Source organism: Argopecten irradians, chromosome 14 (genome assembly GCF_041381155.1).
Source record: "Argopecten irradians isolate NY chromosome 14, Ai_NY, whole genome shotgun sequence".
NCBI classification, from domain to species: Eukaryota; Metazoa; Mollusca; class Bivalvia; order Pectinida; family Pectinidae; genus Argopecten; species Argopecten irradians.
The window spans coordinates 34797019-34819694 of NC_091147.1; the positions used below are offsets into that span (position 1 = coordinate 34797019).

A 22676-nucleotide genomic window follows, 5' to 3' on the forward strand; every position below is an offset into this window, starting at 1 on the left:
AGGCAGGTTTAGCTGACTATTTCAGACCAGATCGAAACAAACTTTAATACTAGTAATACTAGTAATACATGCAAAACCTTCAAATTTGCGATTTTGCCAAAAATGTGTGTCAGTGATATCAATAGATCCAAGAGTTTACAAATATTTACAATGAAATGTGGAATTTGCTTATTTAATAAACTTATTTATAAAAAATCGTGTGTTTGATAACTTTTCCATGCTGGTTAAAATTCGGTGTTCTCTCCCTTTTGACAGTGAAAACATACCAGGAATGCAAGAAAATGCAGATCTATGTAGATGATAAGCAAAGAAGAACGGAAGGAAAAGGTAGGGAGAAAAAATGGTTCCAAATGCCAATATTTGATTTTTAATCTATTGCTATGAAAAAAATTGTGAGATTTAATTTCTATGTACACATGTACAGTAGATATATTTGATATGTGCTTTGTAGATTTTGAAGATAATAGTTGACCTACAATTGTATAGACCAACAACCTTGACATTGACCTTGACCTTGAATTATTTGACCACACAAGGGACAGAGGAAAAATGGCTGGATGGTCTTTATACACAGGTCAAATTGTGTTAAAATTTATGGTCATTTGAGACCCTAGAAAATTGGTCTTATTAATCAGGTGGTATTTATACAGAGGTGATTGCTAAGTCAGGTTTTAGCTGTAAATTTATTTGAGTCAGTTTGGATCCTTATGAAATTTGTGTCACCGGATCATTGGCATTTGCCCTTCAATTTTTGAAATATATAACATATCAAAAATTCATGATCATAGCAATTTAATGAAAATTAACCCCCCCCCCCCCCCCAAAAAAAAAAAAAAAAAAAAAAATTGAAAAAAAAAATATCTGTGGAGTATTGAAACTTGACAGAAGCATACCGCCAGTAATTCCTTGATACTCCAGGGGTCCAATCACTTACAATTTCTACATTGTGGAAGACTGTGTGGGTATAGATATCGTAAGTGATCAGAACCCCTGGAGTATCGAGGATGGCCGCCATTGTGAATGGATATAGCTAAATAAATGATATATCCCAACAAAATTTCTTTTACACACAAGTCCCTGTGGTTTGAGAATAAAACGAAAATTAAAAATTCCAAATTACACAATACATTCTAACCGGATCTAGAGCTATGTTCACACAAACTTGTCCTTTTCTAAATTCTCTGTAGAACCAATTGAAAAATATATTTCCATAAACGTTGATAAATATTGATTTTCTTCTTGGTTTTTAGACAAATCATTTTTGTAGTGTAAAGAAAAAAACCACTTAATGTGTTTTTTATGAAGCAATAGCATGCAGGATGTAATTTATAAATGAATTCATAGGGAATGTTAATATGAATGGAAGAGAACACAAAAAATTCTCTGTAGCAATGATAAAAATCAAGTGTAAGCTCTAGATTAAAAAAATGAACCAATGCCATAAACTTAATACAGAAAAACCTGTCTTAGGGACCACCTCTGTTTAAAGACCACCTGCTTAATAAGACCACTTTTCCGAGGCTTCAAATGACCAATTCTACACAATTTGACCTGTGTATAAAGACCACCTGGCTATAAAGACCGTTTTTCTTCTGCCCCTTGTGTGGTCTTTAAATTATAGACAAGGGGTCTTTATACACAGGTTGAATTGTGTTGAAATTGGTTATTTGGGAGCCTAGAAAAGTGGTCTTATTAAGCAGGTGGTCCTTATACAGAGGTAGTCCCTCAGACAAGTTTTACTGTACACCACAGAAAGAATTCTTTCAATAGAAAAAATGTGTTTTAAACATATGATACTTATATTAGATAGCACTAAAAAAAAAGGGTGTTTAAAAACTGGCCAAAATATAAAGGTGTTTGATAAGACAAAATAATTGCAAACCTGTACAGTTTTGGTCTTTATTAATGCCTGAGCAATTAAAATTGAGGCCTCAAAAGGGAGAGTGGCGCTTATAGGGACTCGGCACTTATTTGGTTGAATACAGTATATTTTAAAGATGCTCCATCGCCGACAGAGCATAAAACTTTACTCATCATGGTAGTGGTGTAAAGTAACTTTTTTAACAGACAAAAATACTAATTTATCTGCACCTTATTTCATAGAGTAAATACAAAAAAATACCATTTGTCAGCAGTGTAACATCTTTAAGATTTGCCCTGAAAAATCATAATAAAAAAGATATCGAAGAATGTCTTTGTAGCTTCAATCTTGTTTAGCATTTAATTACAAAAGATATTTCAATCAAGAAAATTATAAGCTTAGATCTCTCATCTCCATCAGAAATTAACTTATAGTGTTAGCTAAATAATAGTATCAAAGAAAATATATTAAATATCACATAAAGTTTACAAGATAGCTCAAAAGCTTTAGTATAAAATATTACATAGAATATACCTATATGGTATGGAATGTTATATGTGATGAAGGCCAGATGACAAGTACAGCCCATTGACCACTGACCAGAGATTTCTTTAGTGACCAAGCAGATGCTGTCCAGACTCCATTCATCATTATTGATCATTATTAAGAGCTTATTCATAATCAGTTGTCCCCCCTGATCTATTCTAGAAGGCTTAAGTTGTATCGTAACTGACCAAGATTTCAGACTTTACTTATTATAATTGGAGCCGCGGTGGCCGAGTGATTATGATGTCTTGACAAATTACCACAAGTCCTCCATCTCTGATGGGGCAGTTGCCAGGTACTGACTACTGGTCAGTGGTTTTTCTCCGGGTACTCCGGCTTTCCTCCACCAACAAACCTTACACATCCTTACATAACCCTGACTGTTAATAGGACATTTAAACTTAGATCAAACCTTAAACCTATCATAACTGATAATTAGTTTGTTTAGTAAATCATAATGAATACATCCCTGTCCACTTTACCGACACATCTTTGATTATTTTTCTCTCATTACTTTAACAAAAAATGATGAAAATTCAGTCATTAAGATATATTTACATAGCTCTGTCATCAGAAGGGTGTCACAATGCATCGAAATTAGCGTCGTCATCGCATATATTGATGACATTTTGTCATTACCTAGTAAATGTAGCTACTTTTTCCTACCCTGGTAAATGACAGAGTTGTCTTTTCCCTAGCTACCGCAGGATAACCCTGTCAAGTATTGGAGAAAGAGTTGTCATTTCCCTATAGAAATCACAGAATATCTTTTGGAAGTAACGGAGGAAACCATTTTAACCTGACTAGACAATTTTTAGCTATAAACTCTTGTTCATGTATATGTTTTGTATGTTATTTGTAACATGCATTAATCTTGTATGAACATCAGAATACACAGACAGACGAAGAGAGAGGTGGCCACCTGGGAAATTACTATAACAGTTCTTGCTAATCATTCTTTACAAAGTTCAACTTTTATCAAGCATAGTCACACTCAGCTTAACAAAATAAGATTAAAGATTACAGATATGGTATACTTCATATGAAATATTGGAAATAAATACTTGAGAAAAGTTGAAGTTAAAAGTATTGCTTTATAATATATACATCAATAGTGCATGTGTGTGTTTGAAAATAACTACTTTAAAGTTTCATATTTTATTTGTTAAGCTAACAAATCTTTTTCTTAGCTGAATATCAATTATACTGTTTGTAAACATGATTTGGCTTAGAGTTAACGAGATTTTACACATTTTTTTATCCATTAATTAACCAAAGGAGGTGATTCTGTAAGTTGGATCTTGTTTCTCTTAAAGCTAAGTGGTACTACAGTGTATTGAAGTTGTACTTGCAATAGAATCATCCTAGTATAAAAAAGTGGCATTAATCCCAGAGTTTTCATCAATGTTTTGGATGTTAAATTAATTAACATTTACATCTAATGAACAATGATGCGATATATCAAACACAACAGGCAAAAACTTAATTGATTTACAACATTGATCATCTCTAAGATAGTCAATCAAAATAAATTCTCTAACAAAAGCATCAATTATTAGTGTGAATGCAAGTTTTCAAGTGACTGTTTTAATTTTCAAGAAAATTTTATTTCAATAATAAATTGATGTTGGATTGAAGAACTAGTAATGCCAATAAAGTTCTCTTATAAATGGTAAAAAAGTGCACTCAAACCCGTCTATAAAGATCACAAAAAGTGGCCAATAAAAAATGGTCTTTTAGCTGGGTGGTTTTTATACACAGGTGAAATTGTGTTGAAATTAACCATTTGGGACCCTGTAACAGTAGTTTTATTAAGCAGGTGGTCTTTATACAGAGGTGGTCGTGAAGGCATGTTTAACTGTAACTGGTAAAGCCCAATCCTCCCCATGGGCCTCTTCTTTTTGTTTGTCATTTTGTTACTGAAATATTTTGCAAATAAATGTCAAAATAATGTGACCCAGGAGTCGTGGGAATATGTAGTATAAAACTGCAGCGAAGTTGTGTCGTTGTAATATTGGAGACGATTTCCGACCCCGAACATATGTCACTTTGGAAATTCTAACTTTTTCAATAAATTGTATCCAATTGATTATCAGTGTAAATTTATGTACATTTATTGATACAATTAAAATTAAAAGATTTTAAATCGATATGTAATCTGTATCTGAAGTTTAAATCCTTAATCAGGCATGTTAAATAGCTGTGTATCAAAAGAATTTTGTGTCCCGATACGATTCTGTCGGTGATTGATTTGTTTACAATGGCTGGCGTGCAAAAAAATCCATTTTGAAATTTAAATTGTTTCAATTGATAAAATCAGTGCGGGTGTTAAGTGCTGAAGTGTTGTTCTGGAACTCCTGTATTTGTACAATAGAATTTTACATGCATAAGCAGGGGGTCAGAGGTCATTCACGGTTGATTGAATTTGATCTTTGTGTATTGGATTTATGTATATATATATTACAAGTGCCATCGTACCTGTTCAATTTTTCGTGTGAAGTTGGATTTGTGGATAACATTACTTTTCAACACATAGGAAATAAAATTTCATATGTAGCAAAATGAGTATTTATTTTCTTATTTATTTATCGTAAGATATTAATTAAAACTTCTTTAAAAAGAGTTCAGAAAATAAATGATATTAATTAATACACAGTAATGATAAGTTTATTCCAAATATTTTGTTAAAATTTTGTTTGGATTTATCACATGAAAATATTTCTGAAATGTTGAGTTCAGTATGAGTTCATATAGGCATCGACTGTTATTTTAATGTACCTATACATATTGTTTATAAATAAATTTTGGATGTCCGCCATACCTGGGGCTTATGTGATATAACAAAGGTTTAAAGCCTGAGACAGCTTATTGTAGTATATTATGGTAAAGTCCAATTTGTTTATAGCATACCGATCATTTATATAGTTGATTTGTCGCCTCTGTCACAATAACTTGTCCTGTGAAAATGTTTTTTAACTGCCAACGTGACATTTGACTTCCTGATACTAAAACATTAACAGGTAGATATTTAGGACAAATGTCCAATATGTGGAAACTGAAACCGTTTTTAAAAAATGTTGAACTTACAACAGCTTTGGAATTTGACTAGAGATCGGGGCTAATCCTAACGAAAGGTAAGGAAGGCATTTTGTATTTTCTTTTCAATTTTGACCATTGTAGCATCGGAAGAATTTAAATCTTCCCAAATATGGTTGAGGTGATATGTCTTTGGAATTTTTATGGATTACAAAGCGCTTTCAGTTTAAAATTGACTGATATTACATAACTTTACAATAGAAATAATGAATCCTAATTCAAATAAAGTACTGTGTAATGTTACCACATTTGTATTAATTCTTTGACAAAACTTTACCAAATGATAGTTACCAAGATGCAATTGTACATTTTACATAAACTTTTTCAAATAATTTGTAAAAGATTTTAGAAATTAATTAAAGAATTTTCAATTATATCTTTTATTATTGAGGTAAGAATGTTTTTATGAAGATGTTTTTATTTTTTCCATCGATACATAGCATAAATGATTTGTTTGGGCGATAATGTTCAATTTTTTTTCATGAACAGTCAGCTTAACAACTAATGTATATAGTTATTTGTTAAGATGACCATACTTAATAATTTATATTCTATGGACACACTGTAGGTTTTGATACTAAGCTTGACAACGTAAGGGGGCTAAGGTGTTGTATGGTTAACAAGATGTCCCGACATATTATCACCCAGGGTTTCAAGTATGAATCCCATGTGGGGCAGTTGTTTGGTATTGATCGCTAGCTCTAAGGATAGAGTGCAAATTGACACTGTGGTCAGTCTATGGGTTTCCTCCACCAACAAAAACCTTAGCATGTCCTTAAATGACCCTGGCTGTTAATGTAGGACATTAAAAATTGTCCGAAGTAAAATTTAATGTAAGAGGTCCAGAGGACATGTACATGTATATGTATAATGTGAACCTACTCTTGTTACTATGGTTAATGTTATAACACACTTAGTGGTTGCTGTGGCCGTGTGGTATATCCCGACATATTACCACAAGTCCTCCAATTCTGTGAGTTGTGAGCTCGAATTCCATGTGGAGCAGTTGTCAGATACTGACCCCTAGTGACCCCGGTGATTTTTCTCCGGGTACTCAGGGTTTTCCTCCACCATTTAAACTTGGCACATACTTACATGACCCTGGCTGTTAATAGGACGTCAAACAAATAAAACCCAAAAATGTTTCCTGATATATATATATTCTATGCGGCTCTGATGTATAAAGAAATGTTATTCTAGGAATGGCTCCAATGGGTCAGATTTACTTGATTACACTAACAGTCCTGTTGTGTTGGGCCAGGCCGCTAAACATTACAATGTTTTAGCTATACCTGCCCATCAAATTGACTGATGGTGTATAGTCTCTCAACATTTTACCATGGTAGACCTGTAGTGTTGTAGGAGCACTCTCTCTCTTGTGCCAGCTCTCATACTCCACAGACAGACTCTGGTGTGTATGGTACTACAGCAGTGAGGTTTACAAGACACAGCTAATGATACAGGCGAGGCTGACAGGTAGGTGCCAGGCTGATATAGTACTGGCCACTGGGCTGGACCATGTAATACTACATTGGTGAGGCTTAGTGGGTAGCATTGGGGCTTCTGTCACTGGACTTCAGTAGTTAGGTCATGTTAGGGACATAGGGCTTGCAAAGTTCTCACAGGGCTTGTAGGTTATTATGGGGGGCTTATAGGGTACTAGTCAAGTTCTCCCAGGGCTTGTAGGCTATTATAGAAGGCTTGTAGGGTACCATTGGACTATAATAGTTGGGTCATGTTAGGGACATAGGGCTTGTAAAGTTTTCACAGGGCTTGTAGGTTATTATGGGGGGTTATAGGGTACTAGTCAAGTTCTCCCAGGGCTTGTAGGCTATTATAGAAGGCTTGTAGGGTACCATTGGACTTCAATAGTTGGGTCATGTTAGGGACATAGGGCTTGTAAAGTTTTCACAGGGCTTGTAGGTTATTATGGGGGGTTATAGGGTACTAGTCAAGTTCTCCCAGGGCTTGTAGGCTATTATAGAAGGCTTGTAGGGTACCATTGGACTTCAATAGTTGGGTCATGTTAGGGACAGGGCTTGTAAATTTTTCACAGGGCTTGTAGGTTATTATAGGAGGCTTAAAGGGTACTAATAGAGTGATGAGGCATTGGACTTCAATGGTTAGATGATGGGTCATGTGAGGATACATCAGTAGGGCATGTAAATTGTCACAGGGGCATGGAAGATACATCTAGGACATGTTAAGTTCTCCTAGGGCTTGAAAGTTATCACAGGGGCATGGAGGGTACATGTAGGACATGTTAAGTTCTACTAGGGCTTGAAAGTTATCACAGGGGGGCTAATATGGTATTAATAGAGAGATAAGGCTTATTGGGTAGCACTAGGACCTGGATCAAAGGACTTTAATGGTTAGATGCTGGGTTATGTAAGGGACAGCAATACAGTATGTAAGTTATCACAGGGGCATTGTGGATACATCTAGGGCATGTTAAGTTCTCCTTGGGCTTAAAAATTAATACAAGGACCTTAAAGGTACCAATATAGTGGTTATGAAGGCTTTTTGGTTAGCATGGAGTTTGTATTGCTGGACTTCAATGGTTAGATGCTGAGTCATATTGGGGACACTGAAAGGGAATTGAAAGTTCTCTAAGGGCTTGTAATTTATCACAGGGGCATGGAGGGTACCTCTAGGGCTTGTAAGTTATCACAGGGGGCATGGAAAGCACTCAGGGCTTGTAAGTTATTACAGGGGCATGGAAAGTACCTCTAGGGTTGTATTTATCGCAGGGGCATGGAGGATACCTCTAGGGCTTGTAAGTTATCATGGGGCATGGAAAGCACCTCCAGGGCTTGTAAGTTATTACAGGGGCATGGAAAGTACCTCTAGGGGTTGTATTTATCGCAGGGGCATGGAGGATACCTCTAGGGCTTGTAAGTTATTACAGGGGCATGGAGGATACCTCTAGGGTTGTAATTATCACAGGGGCATGGAGGATACCTCTAGGGCTTGTAAGTTATCACATGGGGGCATGGAAAGATACCTCCTAGGGCTTGTAAGTTATCACAGGGGCATGGAAAGTACCTCTAGGGGTTGTATTTATCATGGGGGCATGGAAAGTACCTCTAGGGCTTGTGAGTTATCACAGGGGCATGGAAAGTACCTCTAGGGGTTGTAATTATCACAGGGGCATGGAGGATACCTCTAGGGCTTGTAAGTTATCACAGGGGCATGGGGTTACCTCTTTGTCTTGTTATCATTACTGGGGCATGGAGCATACCTTTAAGGTTTGTAAGCTATCACAGGGGCATGGATAGTATTTCTAGGGCTTCTTCGGTGCCACAGGAACATGCTAGGTATGAAATGGACAGGGGTCAAGTTGCTACTGAGATATGTAAAGTACTTCTCTGGCATATTTATGAGATGTTGCTGGGGTATGTAAGCCACTAATGCAGATTACATTAATTGAGACATGTCTAGAATACTACGGCTTTCTTAAGGTAACATTAGGGGCCGCAGTGGCCAACAAACCACCACAAATATTTCCCCTCTGGGTTGGGAGTTCGAATCCCATTTGGGACAGTTGCCAGGTACTGACTGCTGGTCAGAGGTTTTCCCCGGGTACTCTGACTTATCTCCACCAACAAAACTGCTTGTCCTTAAATGACCCTTGATGTTGATAGGCTGCTAATGACTAATTAAGACTAACCAAATTCTAGTTAAAGTAACCCTAGGTATATTCACCATATACCTACTGTAATTGTAAGGTCCAAGTATGACTGTATGGTAAGTACATTATCAAAACAAAAACGACAATGACACTAATGAAAGTTACCAGCAGGACTTGTAATATACCACAATTGCTTGTGTTAAACTTTCAACAGGGCTAGTTAGGTACCAGCAGGGCTAATTTAGCACCAGCTGGGCTGGTATTGGGTACCAATAGGACTGGTATTGGGTACCATTAGGACTAATATATGGTACCAGTAGGGCTATTTTTGTACTCCACTCACTGATGCTTTCAAGGTCAGCTTACCCAAAAGGATGATTACACTTGACCAGTAACTTGTAGAATGGATAGTCTGGACATCACTGGACACAGTAAACAAGACTGAATAGAATGGGAATACCTATGGTAGAGATGTTTTTGTGTACTTGTAACATATCGGTGATGTACACAGTGTGCTTACATTAATTCCCACATCAGCACGTGTGGTGTAGCATACGGAAGTGATGTTAGAGGAAACACATGGTTACCGGAGGAACTTCAGGTGAAAACCAACAATTACACATCTGTACGGCTAAAATTAAGTTTAATGGGTCCATAGGGGAAATTCTACATAGTGAAATTTTCCACAACTGCACCTCTGTGCAAATGATTTATTTATAAGGATTCGTGTGAAAGAATTGGTTACAGGAAAGGATTTATGTGAACACTCACTCATGGTGCTGCAATTATAAAAATCTCTTTGGACAGATCCTGATGAAAAGGCTAGCAAACCAAGTAATCGTAAATTAGTTTATTTCTATAAGGATTTAAATCAAAAGATGGAGAGTTTCATGTAAACAAATCTCTACAATTATACATCTGTACAACTGCAATTGTTTATTTATAATGATCCTGAAATGAGGATGTGGTCTTTTCTAGTGTAAGCAATATTAAGTGGATTTACGCAATGGAATGGAAGCTGGCTAGATTCTCCATGTAAGCATTGTAAATAAGTATTGAAGGTATCTGGTTTAGTGGAGATATGTGTATATATATAATATCTGGAATCAGCATGACTATAGGTTTGGGATGGAAATGTACAGCCAGGTAAGTATTTACCTGCCTATTACAGGTAGAACAGAATTGATTTTCTTGTGTTAATGCTGTGATATGTATATGTGTTTGGTCTGTGATATGTATATGTGTTTGGTCAAAAGTGTGCAGAAGTCCATGATGATGGACATTTTCGTTTCAGAATATTTTTATCGTCAGATGTTAATGGACAGCCAGGTTAGGTATTGATTATTTTATGAAAACGTAAATTTATCGTTTTGAGTGTGAAGAACATAATCATCAAGTTGATGCTAAGGTTATGCTTAACATTTGAAGGAACAATTTATGTGTTTAACTCATTCACCCCTGAAATTTCATAATGGACTGGTCTAGTCTTTGATTTAGAAGGGTCTAAATATGTCTTCAGGGGTGAATCAATTAATTCTGACCAGATTTGAGACAGATAAAATATCATCTGATTTTATGGGTTTATGCTTCACTGGGATTCAACTTTTGGAGATGGCTAAAATAGTCTTTGACTGATGCCAAGATATGTTTTCTTATTGTCATAAAACAATGATATAGCACATATACCATATTTGACCCAATACACACCCCTGTCTTGATAAGCTTCCTGCCCATTTGAAGGCCTCATTATCACTACCACAAATTTAAATGTAGACTGCAATTACATGTATGAAAACTGTGAGGGTTTCTCTATTTCATTTCTTTTGCATATTGATGAATTGCTTTCTCTGAAATAATTTTGTAAAATCTTAGCTCAATTTAGGTTCTATCGAGCGCTTCTTTATTTGTTTCAATTTTTAAGAACTTACTTGGTCCAAAACGGTAGTTAAATTTTCTGTAAGGAGACAACTATTTCAAATTAATCCGAAAATTTTGAAGTATAGACTTGACATAATTGATAATTTGATAAGAATTTAATCAGATTTCATCATAAACTTAATTAAATATTACTTTCTGGTAAATGGTATTGAAATTGGATTAATATTAGTTTTACCGAATTCAATTTCAGTAACATATAGATGAAAAGCACTAAACTGTAATTAAAAACTGGAACATAAATCTGAGAGTCTAGCTGTTGTGTTCTCTTCTGACTTTGATGGTGAAATCCCCCTACTGTAGCTCACAGGGACCTGGCACAATTTTTCAACCAACATTATAAATAATGTTGAAAATTTGTGCCATGTTCCTGTGCTGTGGCTTTTTCATTAAACTAAAATGTCTAATTGGTTAAAATGTCCTGACATTTTACCATAAGCCCTCTATCTCTGGGTCACTTGTTTAAATTCCAGTTGCCAGGTACTGACCGCTGGTTGGTGGTTTTTCTCCATGTACTATGGCATTCCTCCACCAACAAACCTGGCACATCCTTACATGAACCTGGCTGTTAAGAGGAGGTTAAGCTAACCAAACCAACACTAAACCAAAGTAATTAAAAAAAGTACAGAGGAATTTCAAAATCAAGGTGAATTGTCAGGCAAAGAAAACCAGTTTAAATGCGTTCATTGGTCTTCCAAAAGTCCTTACATATCAAAACTACGGTCCACTTCTACATATATTGTCCAGTTTTAACCATTGAAAATATGCACAAGTCTCTGTAAATTTAGCACATTTCTAAAAATAACTTTTTGAAAGCGAGGCTGCCTGGAAATGTCAACATGGACATTGCCAGCCAGGAGGACATGTTAGAATTCCTATAATACAAATTACCTTTTTGCTTGCAGAGCAATTTTGACCAAAAAAATGTAATTTTTCTATTTCATAAGAAATAATACTGAATATATTTTCACCATTTTTACCGACTTTAGTCGGTCTTTGCCTGAATATTCACTTTAATGAAGCCTTCAAACTCATTATATAATTAGAGAACTAAAGAGTTTTAAAGGAAATACAAGTTGACAAAATGATTGCCACTTAATGTCAGAATGGAGCTATTCAGAGAAAGTTTTAAAGAGAAATCCATTTGGATTTCATAATCAGGAGTGCAGCTATCTATATGTACAAGTGTTAGTCCTAATTTTTGGCATATTGATCGCTATGGTATATGGAGTTCCAATTAACAGCTACATCCTCATTAAGAGCGACATCCTCGTTACAGAATTACTTGATTATTGCTCATTCCTCTGAATAAGGTCAATTATTACATTATCATTTTAACAGGTGTTGATTCTGATGAATCTTGATAATTAATGATTGAGTAAGCTGTACTGACAAAAGTATTGACAGCTTGAAATACTGTAAACATTGATTTAGGATCTCGAAACCCATGTATTAACTGACATCAGCTAGCTATTGACGTCTAAGAAGAGGTATCAGAGGCACTCATGAAAAATATCAATAGTCAAATCTGTCTATGAAGATCACCAAAGGGACAAAGGGAAAATGGTCGTTCTGGCCTGATGGTCTGTATATACAGGTTAAAATGTGTTAAAATCAGTCATTTGGGATCCTGGACAATTTGTCTTTATACAGAAGTGGTCACTAAGACAGGTTTTATTGTATTCTGTAATGGAGACAAATAGTGTGGGTTAATAAGATGAAAGTCACAGAGGCATTGTGAACATTTACCTTATAGACACCTATAATAAGTACCTTTCTTTTATATTTGACCATTTCCTCTTCTGGAGAAGGGGTTGAAGTTATGTATTCCTCAACCCAATAACCCTTGCAAATATTATAGAATTTTCTCGCACTTGGTAACATGGTTAAATGTTTCGGAGCCTTGGCCAAATTCGATTGGGACTTTCATTGGACCCTATTTGGCTGAGTTATGGCCCTTTACAAAAGCAGGGGAAATAACAGTCTGCAACTTAAAGCACTAGTCCGATGCCCATGACTAGTAATTTTACAGCCGGACCGGACTAGTGCCAATTGTAATGAACTAGTCCGATTGGACTAGTGGCTCCCAATTAGATTAATATCGTTAATTTATTTACAAGAGCCATGGTCAATTGCATTTATTCAACACATGTTGAGTGCATTCTTTATGATATTATTTCAGTCCGGATCAGCATTTTGTGAGAATTTGTGTTCACTAAAACATCCAGACTGCAATTTGGGTAAAAAAATGTACACAGATCATGACTGAATTTTAAGAACTGAAGCAAAACGGATGTATATTTAATTTGGACTAGTGATTAAATAGTCACTCTAGTAAAATTTTGGGGTTTACAAGTCCAAATGACTAGCGGTGAAAAAAATAGCGTCACAGACTGATATAAATTCCAGGAATTTGCTTGCTTTTTAATGTTTTTTGTCCACAACTTATATTTTGGTTCCCTAACAAGTGCTCCCCCTTATTTTTAAATTCACTGGCCGCTAATTACAGCAGATAGAGTAGTATTAGACTAATTGTTTTTACAAGTCTAATAGAAATTATTACTTACGAACACTGGTGAACCAGTGGTAATCTTGACGCAGTAGTTCAATGATTAAAGCTTTTCATTCTAATGAAGGTTAGAGAGGTCTCTGACCCTAAAGGTATATAAAAGTATAGGTATTAAGATTATGAATTTACAGATTTAAATTATACATTGGTATATAATACATAGGGTATGTGAGAAAATACAGATTTAAATTATACATTGGTATACTACATAGGGTAGGCGAATTGTATGTCAGAAGAGTTCAGAGTTTTGTGAAAAGTCAATCATGAAAGTGTAAGTGAAATAGATTAGCAAGGGTTGTCGATGTTTGTGGTCCAAAACAATGAAGCTGTAAGTATTGTCATCTTAACCAAAAATTTAATCTGGGTTTTTTTATGAATTCTATAATAGCATTCCGTAATTTTTATTAATGTGTTAAAATTCTTAATACCCATACAAACGTGGTTCATTTGAGTGCAAATATGTTTAACTTTTATACGAAATATGACTGAAAATTTATATCTCAATTAGAGTTTTAAGCTAACAATGTCAACAATGTCAGATTCCTAAATGCCTATAACTTGAAATGATTTCAATTGCTGGAGATTGATAATCACAAAAGATAGAATAAGATATATTCCAAGTTTGATATGTAGTGCAACAAGTTAGATTTTTATTATGTATGAAGTTTGAACTGTGAGATTGAAAATATGGATTGGTAGGGAATTCCCACCAGTGTAAAGGAGATTAAAATGTATATACCATTCTAACAAATTGAATAGAAATTCCAGTCAGCATGATCTGGTACCACATCAATATTTTATACTCCCGTCTTTTACACTTTCTCTTTGTAATTGATGATATCTTGACAGCTACACTTTGCTGGTTCTTAAATAACTCAACTGGAGAAGCCTGTCTGAATGGGTCAGAAATTTTACCCACGGTGGTGGTGTGGATCTTTTATGTCTTTTAGGGTGAAGATTTTGAGAAAGGCAGGAGTGTAGCAGGTTTGGACTGGGTCCATGATTGGTGACCTAATAGCTCAATCAGTACAGCACCGGCTAGTGTCAGGAGATCCTGATTTGAAGCCAGGTCTAGCTGCTGCATTTTCTCTCCTGTTAAAAGTTTAACACCTAAGTAAATACCCACGGTAGCGGTTTAAGCGTCTCTTATGTCTTTTAGGGCAAATAGTTTGAAAAAGGAGGGAGGAGTGTAGTGGGATTGAACTGGGTTCCTCATTGATGACAAGGTAGCTTAATTGGTAGATCATCTGGCTATTATTCAGAGGTGCTGGGTTCAAATCCTAGTCTGGCTGCTAAATTGTCTCCTCTCTTCTGTCTAAAATTTGGTGCCCAACTAAATATCTATTGTGGTGGTAAAAGGGTCTCGGATGTCTTCAAGGACATAAATGTTGAAGTCAAATGGGAGGAATTAAGCAGGATTGGACTGCGTTGATCATCGGTGACCAGGTAGCTAATAGGTAGAGCATAAGGCTAGTATTCGGAGGTCCCAGGCTCGAATAAGTTCGTTGCCACATTTTCTCTCCTCCTATAAGAAATATGTACCTTATATTTAATGTTGCTTTGATCATTCCTAGACAACAGTTCTAGTTTAGGGGGGGTCGTCCTATTATATTTTCGTTTAATGACTATTTCATTTCAGGCAGTTTGGAATTTCAGCCTTCAATAGTTTATTATTTTGAGACAATAAGTCATTAGGCAAATGCATATTCAAACTTTAAAACTTTGAAATTACAGAATATGAAGGTGACACTTTTTGTTTTAATCAAAAGCAAGAAATTGATTTTGAAGAAAGATTTTAGGAAATTATTTTTTCACTCTTCAAAGATATCTTGACTGATTCACCCCTGAAAATTCATCATAAACTGTTTCGGCCTTTGAATCAGAAAAGCTCACTTGTATCTATAGGGGTGAATAGGTTAGTTAAAATTGGTATGGCAAATACTCTACTCTGGAAAGTTTGATGGAGAACACACAGCTTAAAAATAAAATGAAATTAGGAATCCTCATTTTGACATTTTTATTATCAAAAGAAAAATGGTTGAAAACGAAAATCTTTAGCAACAAAGTAAAAAAAATTATAATTTATTTCTTTGACATGTGCACAATCAAAAATTTCCTGTTTGCTTTGATTTAATTTTTTTTTTCTGTTTCAGATTATACGAGATAAAGGATTACAGAGTGGACATTAACAGATTTCTGTGATTTATTGATACAGAGCCGATGGAAAGCCCAATTGATGCAAAGAGGATGTCTGCTTAATTAACACATACTCAAAGTTTAGCTTGAGTTTCTACAGAAAGAAGATGATATATGCTATGTTAGTACGCAGACTGCTTCAGAGAAAATTCTTGTCCATTCTATAGATCTACAGTAGCTGATGTGCTAATGGAAAAACTCTATCTTTGGGAAGTATTTCTAGGATGCAACAGTTTCAATTAAATTTTCATAAAACTGGAAAGATTATAAATATTTTGAAAATATTCTTTTCAGCTCCTGCTTTGGGAATTATTTCCATGATACAACAGTTTCGATTGAAATTTCATTTCTAAATATTTTGGAAATTTTGCGTTCAGCGAGCCTTTCTATTCCCAGATGGATCTACCTGCCACATTACATTCCCTGTACAATTATATAAAGTGGATTTGTGGATAGATATAGAAAAATTTATAGCAAAAATAAGAAAATCTGAAGATTCAGTCTGGAACGGAATTTATTGCAGTTTCTGTTTTATAAAATGGAAGTCTAGTTTTTACCACATACGCGAAAATTTTAAAGAAGATATCACCAGATTCCTACGAGTATAAATAATGATGGAAACGATGAGGATATTTCCGTATGTTTTAATGTGTTCTTTATGTGTCCTGTCAACATTCGCCAGTGTTCATGTTCCGTCCGCGGATTCTCATGGCAACGGGATTACAGGTGAAAATTATTCTAGTAACCATGACAACGGTAGTGATGCCGCAGACGGTCACCATGATGATGGCCACTCCTCCGGAATACACGTGGCCAGTATACATTTTGAATATGTGGAACAACCACTCACTATTGCTGTGTTCCTGTTGATTGCTGGGATCTCCAAATTAGGTAAGTGCCATATTCTGCATGTTTAAAATATTATTGTCCTGCTGAATGTCGACGTTTTTGACATTCAGCAAGACATTGCTTCGGTGAGATTACACTATAAAAAAGGCAATCAATGGCAAAGAGATGAATGAATTCCTCTTGGACTCTTACCCAGCCATAAAAAAATCATGCACATGGGTTTTTTACCGGTACTCCGGTTTCCTGACCTATTCTAAGACCCCTCTTAAGTTTACTTCTGGGCCGTTGAAAGTGATTTGTATAAGTCAAATAACTTGTTTCGCAATCAATGTAAAATAAATGAAGTTTACTTGTGTTATAGAAAGTCAGGATTAATTTTCAGTATTGCTATACAAAATTATTTTCGTGATGTTACGTAATTACTTGGGATATTCCACGGTGCAGATAAAAATTATGTGATATCGTATCTAACAGATGAGGAATGATATCAGGACCAGGTGATATGTGATAACGCTGCACATGTAAGTTCAAAGGGGGAATTGATAAAGGATATATAATTATTGGCTAGCGTGTCTGAGGAATATTGAGATAAAATACCTTGCCCAATAATTTGATTACGTCTGCTCAATGATAGGATTACGTCTATACCTGTCTCGTTTATTAATAAGTCATGGTGTAAACAAAAGTGTAATGGCATATACCTTCATGTTCCTATCTACATAATAGGAAAAACTAATAATGAAGTATACGCTGATCTGACACAAGCAGCTTCCCATACTCTCTAAGTGGACTGCCTTCAGGTCATAATTCGACTAAAAGAAAGCTAAAATCCCATTGTTGTTGACATCATAAACCAATATTCTATGAACTAAACATCAATATATCCATCAACTTTCTATGAAATATAAACATGAATATCCATGTAGAATAAAATGTAAAAATACACATCCCTGTCAAACACCCTGACCAGGAATCGAACCCATATCAGGTCTCCAGTGTAAATAACTTTAGGCAGTCTTTCTTAAATTATTCCATCTACTGTATTTGATCCAATAAGCATCTTCATCAATATAAGTGCCCCTCCCCTTTTTAGGTTTCAATTAAACTTAATTTGAATTAAATGCAGACAGAAAATATTAAAGATGCTCCACCACCGACAAATGGTATTTTTTCACTATCAAAACTGGAGCAGACAATTTAGTGTTTTTCTTCAGTTACAAAAGTTAGGTACTTTACACAATTACCAACATTGAAAAGTTTGAGCTTCTAATTTTACTTTTAAAAATATGAAAAATAATTAATTGCATCCGAAAAAAATCTGTGGCACTATATCCTATATTGAATGAAGTACTGATTGCGCATGCACCAAAGGCAAAATAAATTATTTTATATTATTTTTTGTGTTAATTAGGCATATATATACACCATAAAACACCAATTATTGTTCAAATAATGAATATCATTTATGCTCTGTCGGTGGTGGAGCATCTTTAAGTGTGCGTTGGCATCCTTACTGATATCTTTTGCAAATCGATTTATGGCATACTTTGTAGAATAATTTTATGAAAGGCTAGTCCAAATTTGTTTCAAGTAATTAATAAGAGCCCCTTATTTGCTTCAATTTTTTTAGCGCACTTGGCGCTTGTTGTTTTGATAACAATAGATGGCAATATTTTACTGACCAATATACATGCATACACTTTCATTTGGCATGTGAATTAACTTGGACCACATTTGCTGCAGTTATTAGTGACAGTGCAATTGGCACCTGGGACTGCAAGGTTGTGACTATGCAACCTTGCGATTCTATTTCAATTCAGCTTTATGATACGTCGATAAGCTTCTGTTTAGATGGAATATTGCCAAGTTTTCCATATCAATTCACTGTCTTATTGTCTACGATAGAACAGAAGTCATTCTTCAATCGTAACCTGCCTCCATGTTGTATATTTTATGTGTTCAGGATTCAGGAGTGATTTTAAATCAATGAACAATCGGTTATATGAGGTGCAATTGAAGCAGCTAGTTTTACTGTATTTGTCGTAATTAGCGCCCGGATCACTTTAAAAATCGTAACAAAGGGGTCACTTATTAGGTAATGAAAATTAAAGTTGTAGACAAAAAAAACTCTGAAAAAAAGTCAACCGTATTTAAAAATTTTCCATAGTCATGGCACATTGAACTGCCACAATATAAATGCATACCAACTTCTTTTTGTTGAGATGCATTGTTACGTCGTGATTCACATGTGAAAAACTTGCAAGTTCATGTCAAATAACCTGCTGCATTATAATATAGATCAATATTAACTATAAATATTGTTTGTGCTCAGAGTTCAATATAGATGAGCTAGTGTTTTGTTTGTTGCTGTTAACACCATCAATAGACAGTAGACATCATATGCACTTTATACTATCTATCATGTTCGCGATGACGTGACATATTAATAGAAGCGGATGGTTCGTTATCACGGCACGCTCCAGACCACAACCTGTGCTGGTAATTGACTACTTTATAACTTCCATGTATTGAACTATCGATTGGAGTTCATAGATCTGTTGTTGCCCTCTCACTTTTGAATTTGAAAAAAAATATTGGGAAGGATATTGTAATCCATAGAGTCTGTGGAACTTAACTGAATTCTTCAGGTTGATCAGAGGTTTTAGGGCACAAACCAGCTAAGGCTGTATAAACTGGACCCAACAAAGGCACATTTATGATTAAGGGCAGCAAATTTACACCACTGACAGGGCATCAATAGTTATCATTTTGACAATAATTGGTTGTTTAATTGTGCATATATATAGGTCTAAGTAACGCAAGGGAGGTATAATGGATTCACACAGGTTGTCTGCAAACACAATATATGATTGACTGACCTCTCCTCCTAAACTACTGGACTGATTTCAACGAAACATGATGACAGTAATCCTTTTAGATTTTTGTGGTTGGGTGGCTTAGTGGTTAAGGTGTCTGATATATTAATCCAAATGAGAGCATGTTGCCAGGGTTAGAACTTAAGAACTTAAGCTTAATTCCTACAACCCTGACCTAATGTTCTAGCTTGTCCTCAAATGACACTGGCTGTTAATACCACACTAAATATTGCCATTAACTATATATTGGTATGTGAATTTGTGTGATAATATAGTTACTATACTTGCTCCTTCAGACATATTACTAGCTGGATTGTAGTTTGGTGTAAGACCTGATGCAGAGCATGCAATTAACACTCATTCACCCCTGAATTTTGATAATAGACTGGTCTAGTCTTTGATTTAGAAGAGTCTAAATGTGGTTTCAGTGGTGAATGAGTTAAAGTAAAAGGCTTTTTGACTAACACACTTCCCAAGTTAATTTGGCTTGACGCTTCTAATAAAATCTAATTAATATACAGCTACTGGTTTTGATATCAGAAATAGAGTGATGCGTAAAGTTATTGTCTGCAAATTAGACCCCCCCACTACTTTTAACCTTTATTTTTCTCTGAGTGGGGGGGGGGGGATAGGAATTCTTATTTGTGGTAACATACAGTAATAAAGTTCTTGAAAAGTTAATTTACCCAACAAACCTAACTGTATCAATGAAAGAAACTGTGGAGAAAAGACTGCAGAACCAAATGATTTTCCATCGATGACAATGTTAACATTGGCCACTGTTGAATGGGGTCCTTCTATCACTGATTTTGAAGAAGTTCATCTCGCACAACTGTGAGTCTGTGAGTAGATCTTCCATCATCTTGCTAAACTTCATAGGGGCTGCCATCTTGTATTGAATTCCACACCAAAAAATGAACAAAATCTTCAACAAAGTGCACTCATGATTAATTAGCTCCCCTGACAAAAACAGATGTGAAATGGTTTCAAATGTGTTTCACACATTTTAAATCTACATGTATTGCACAATCCTCACATTAAACTGCTGCTACTTACATACCCAACCAGCAGGATCTAAAAAGTAATCTCTCTTTGAAATAACACTGACCTAATGTGTAGTTCTTTTCAATTATGGAGCCTAGCTTTATGTTTAAAAATGTACTCGCAGAACATGAGTGTCGACTGGTCAGCTGTTTTTTTATCGGACGTTACTTTGCTGATTGTCGACTCTCATTTCCGAAGGCTAATTTCTTTGATGAAACTTCCAACGTCAGATGAAAGGGGAATGAAAAATGCAATAGATACACATCGATGTGTACTTAGTACAACTTACATAGGGCAATATATTTATATAGCAGAATTAGAATGATATCCTTTATAACCTATCCATGGCGGGCTGCCGTATCTATAAAGGCAACCATGTGTAACACTGAGTACTCATAGGTCATAGATATTTTTAGCAGTATTAATTGACATTATCCCCTATGTTTACGTAACAATAACTTGAGTCTAGTTTTAAACCATGCGGCTGCACGTAGCTCATAAAGGCAGGTATCAAGCATGATTTGGGGACATTTACCGAAGAATTGATTTTTCTATTTACCGGCTGGATTGCCTGAAAACCATGAAGTTTTCGTCTAGGTAACATCTTTTGGAACGTTATGCAGGGTTGTTTTGTGAAGAGTTTCTAGTAGTGTTAAATTTCATAAATACTAGCTTTAAGGAAGAGTTTTCATTATATTATAAGGTTTTTATACTACTATGTGTTAATCTTTCAATTGTAATATTTTGTTTCACAATATATTAGGTGTGCTAATATCAACTTTATAATAAGGCGGCATGTTTAGCGGACTTAAGGTACATGTATTTCTTTTATCATTATATCAATATTTTGACATTCCCTGTATTCATATAAGGCAGTATCAAGCGTATTTTGGGGACTTTGAAATTATTTTTTTCTAAAGTTCTCTATTTACCGGCCGATTGCTAATGGAAATTCACAATTATACAAAACATGAAGTTTTGGTCTAGGTTCGGGTCATGAAAGTTAACGTTAGAAATAGAATATTTACGTTTAATCTCTGAGAAAAGATGTACGTCACGTTGTATCTCCGGTTTGAATGTCTTATTGTGTTCTTTAACATTATTAGACCTGCATGCAGCCTTTTTAATCTAATACATTTCGCCGTATCCGTCCTCTACCTCGATAAACGTCTACATGACGTGCTTGATTCGGAGTATTTGACGTAACTCACTGTTACGCATTTATGACTAGGTCTTTATTGAATACACAGTTGATACGTATTTGACGATACAGTCGACCTTTTTTCAAATTCAGTTGACCATTGTGTTTTGAATATTGTGTCGAATAAAAGACAATTTTTTATAAAACATTCTTTTATATTGTCAGTAATCCTATATAGTACATGTCACACAGTTATATATAACCTTTTCCATCTGATATTTACTTCAGATGCTCCACCGCGACAGAGCATAAATGAGTATTTATCTTTGAAAATAGAAGCTCAAACTTTTCAATGGTGGTAATGTTACCCTCAGCATCGGGTAAATGGCCTGTCGGAAGCTAGAGGTTATAGACACGACGTAATGTTCCAAAAGTGTCTCGTCGTGCTATTCCTCTAACATTGTTGGAGTAAACATCTATGTAGCTTTATCAGACATTATTTTGAATGAACTTTGGAGATATATAATTGAAATTTGCTATTGTAATGCGGCTTTTGTATGACACCTTGTTAGGACCACTAGTGACCTATAACCTTTGTGCTTTGTCGTTGATTCGCCGTGTGTAAACTTTTCATCAAAACAACTCCTTCTCTATAATTGGAAGGCATAGAAAATTGGGCCTGAAGTATGCCAAAATGACCAAGTTGTATTGTGCCAATTGTCAGATGACCGTTTGCTAGATTTTAGCTAACAGTTACAAGTTTACAGTAATTTACATGGCCACAACAAACCTCAGGAGACCAACGAAATCTATTTGTTATAAGCATAATTTGTTACACATATTCCGTCTTTGCATATGACTGAGTTAACTCCCTTGTGGGTAGGTATCAATTAATACATTGTTATTTAGTGAGCGCAATTCACGCCATTTTC

General features: G+C 35.2%; 1 protein-coding gene across 2 annotated transcripts in view; it reads left to right on the forward strand.

Annotated features, from left to right (window-relative positions):
- The first annotated feature begins 5243 nt into the window (after nucleotides 1-5243).
- LOC138306979 (Na(+)/H(+) exchanger protein 7-like) overlaps nucleotides 5244-22676 on the forward strand; it is a 71668-nt gene continuing 54235 nt past the window's right edge. The window contains exons 1-2 of one of the 2 annotated variants that reach the window (XM_069247585.1): nucleotides 5244-5541; nucleotides 15792-16725. In XM_069247585.1, coding sequence (XP_069103686.1) covers nucleotides 16446-16725 — 280 coding nt within the window. In that variant the 5' untranslated portion in view covers nucleotides 5244-5541; nucleotides 15792-16445. Of the gene's footprint in view, nucleotides 5542-10057; nucleotides 10281-15791; nucleotides 16726-22676 lie in introns of those variants that run through there. The other variant, XM_069247586.1, reaches the window with a different exon arrangement.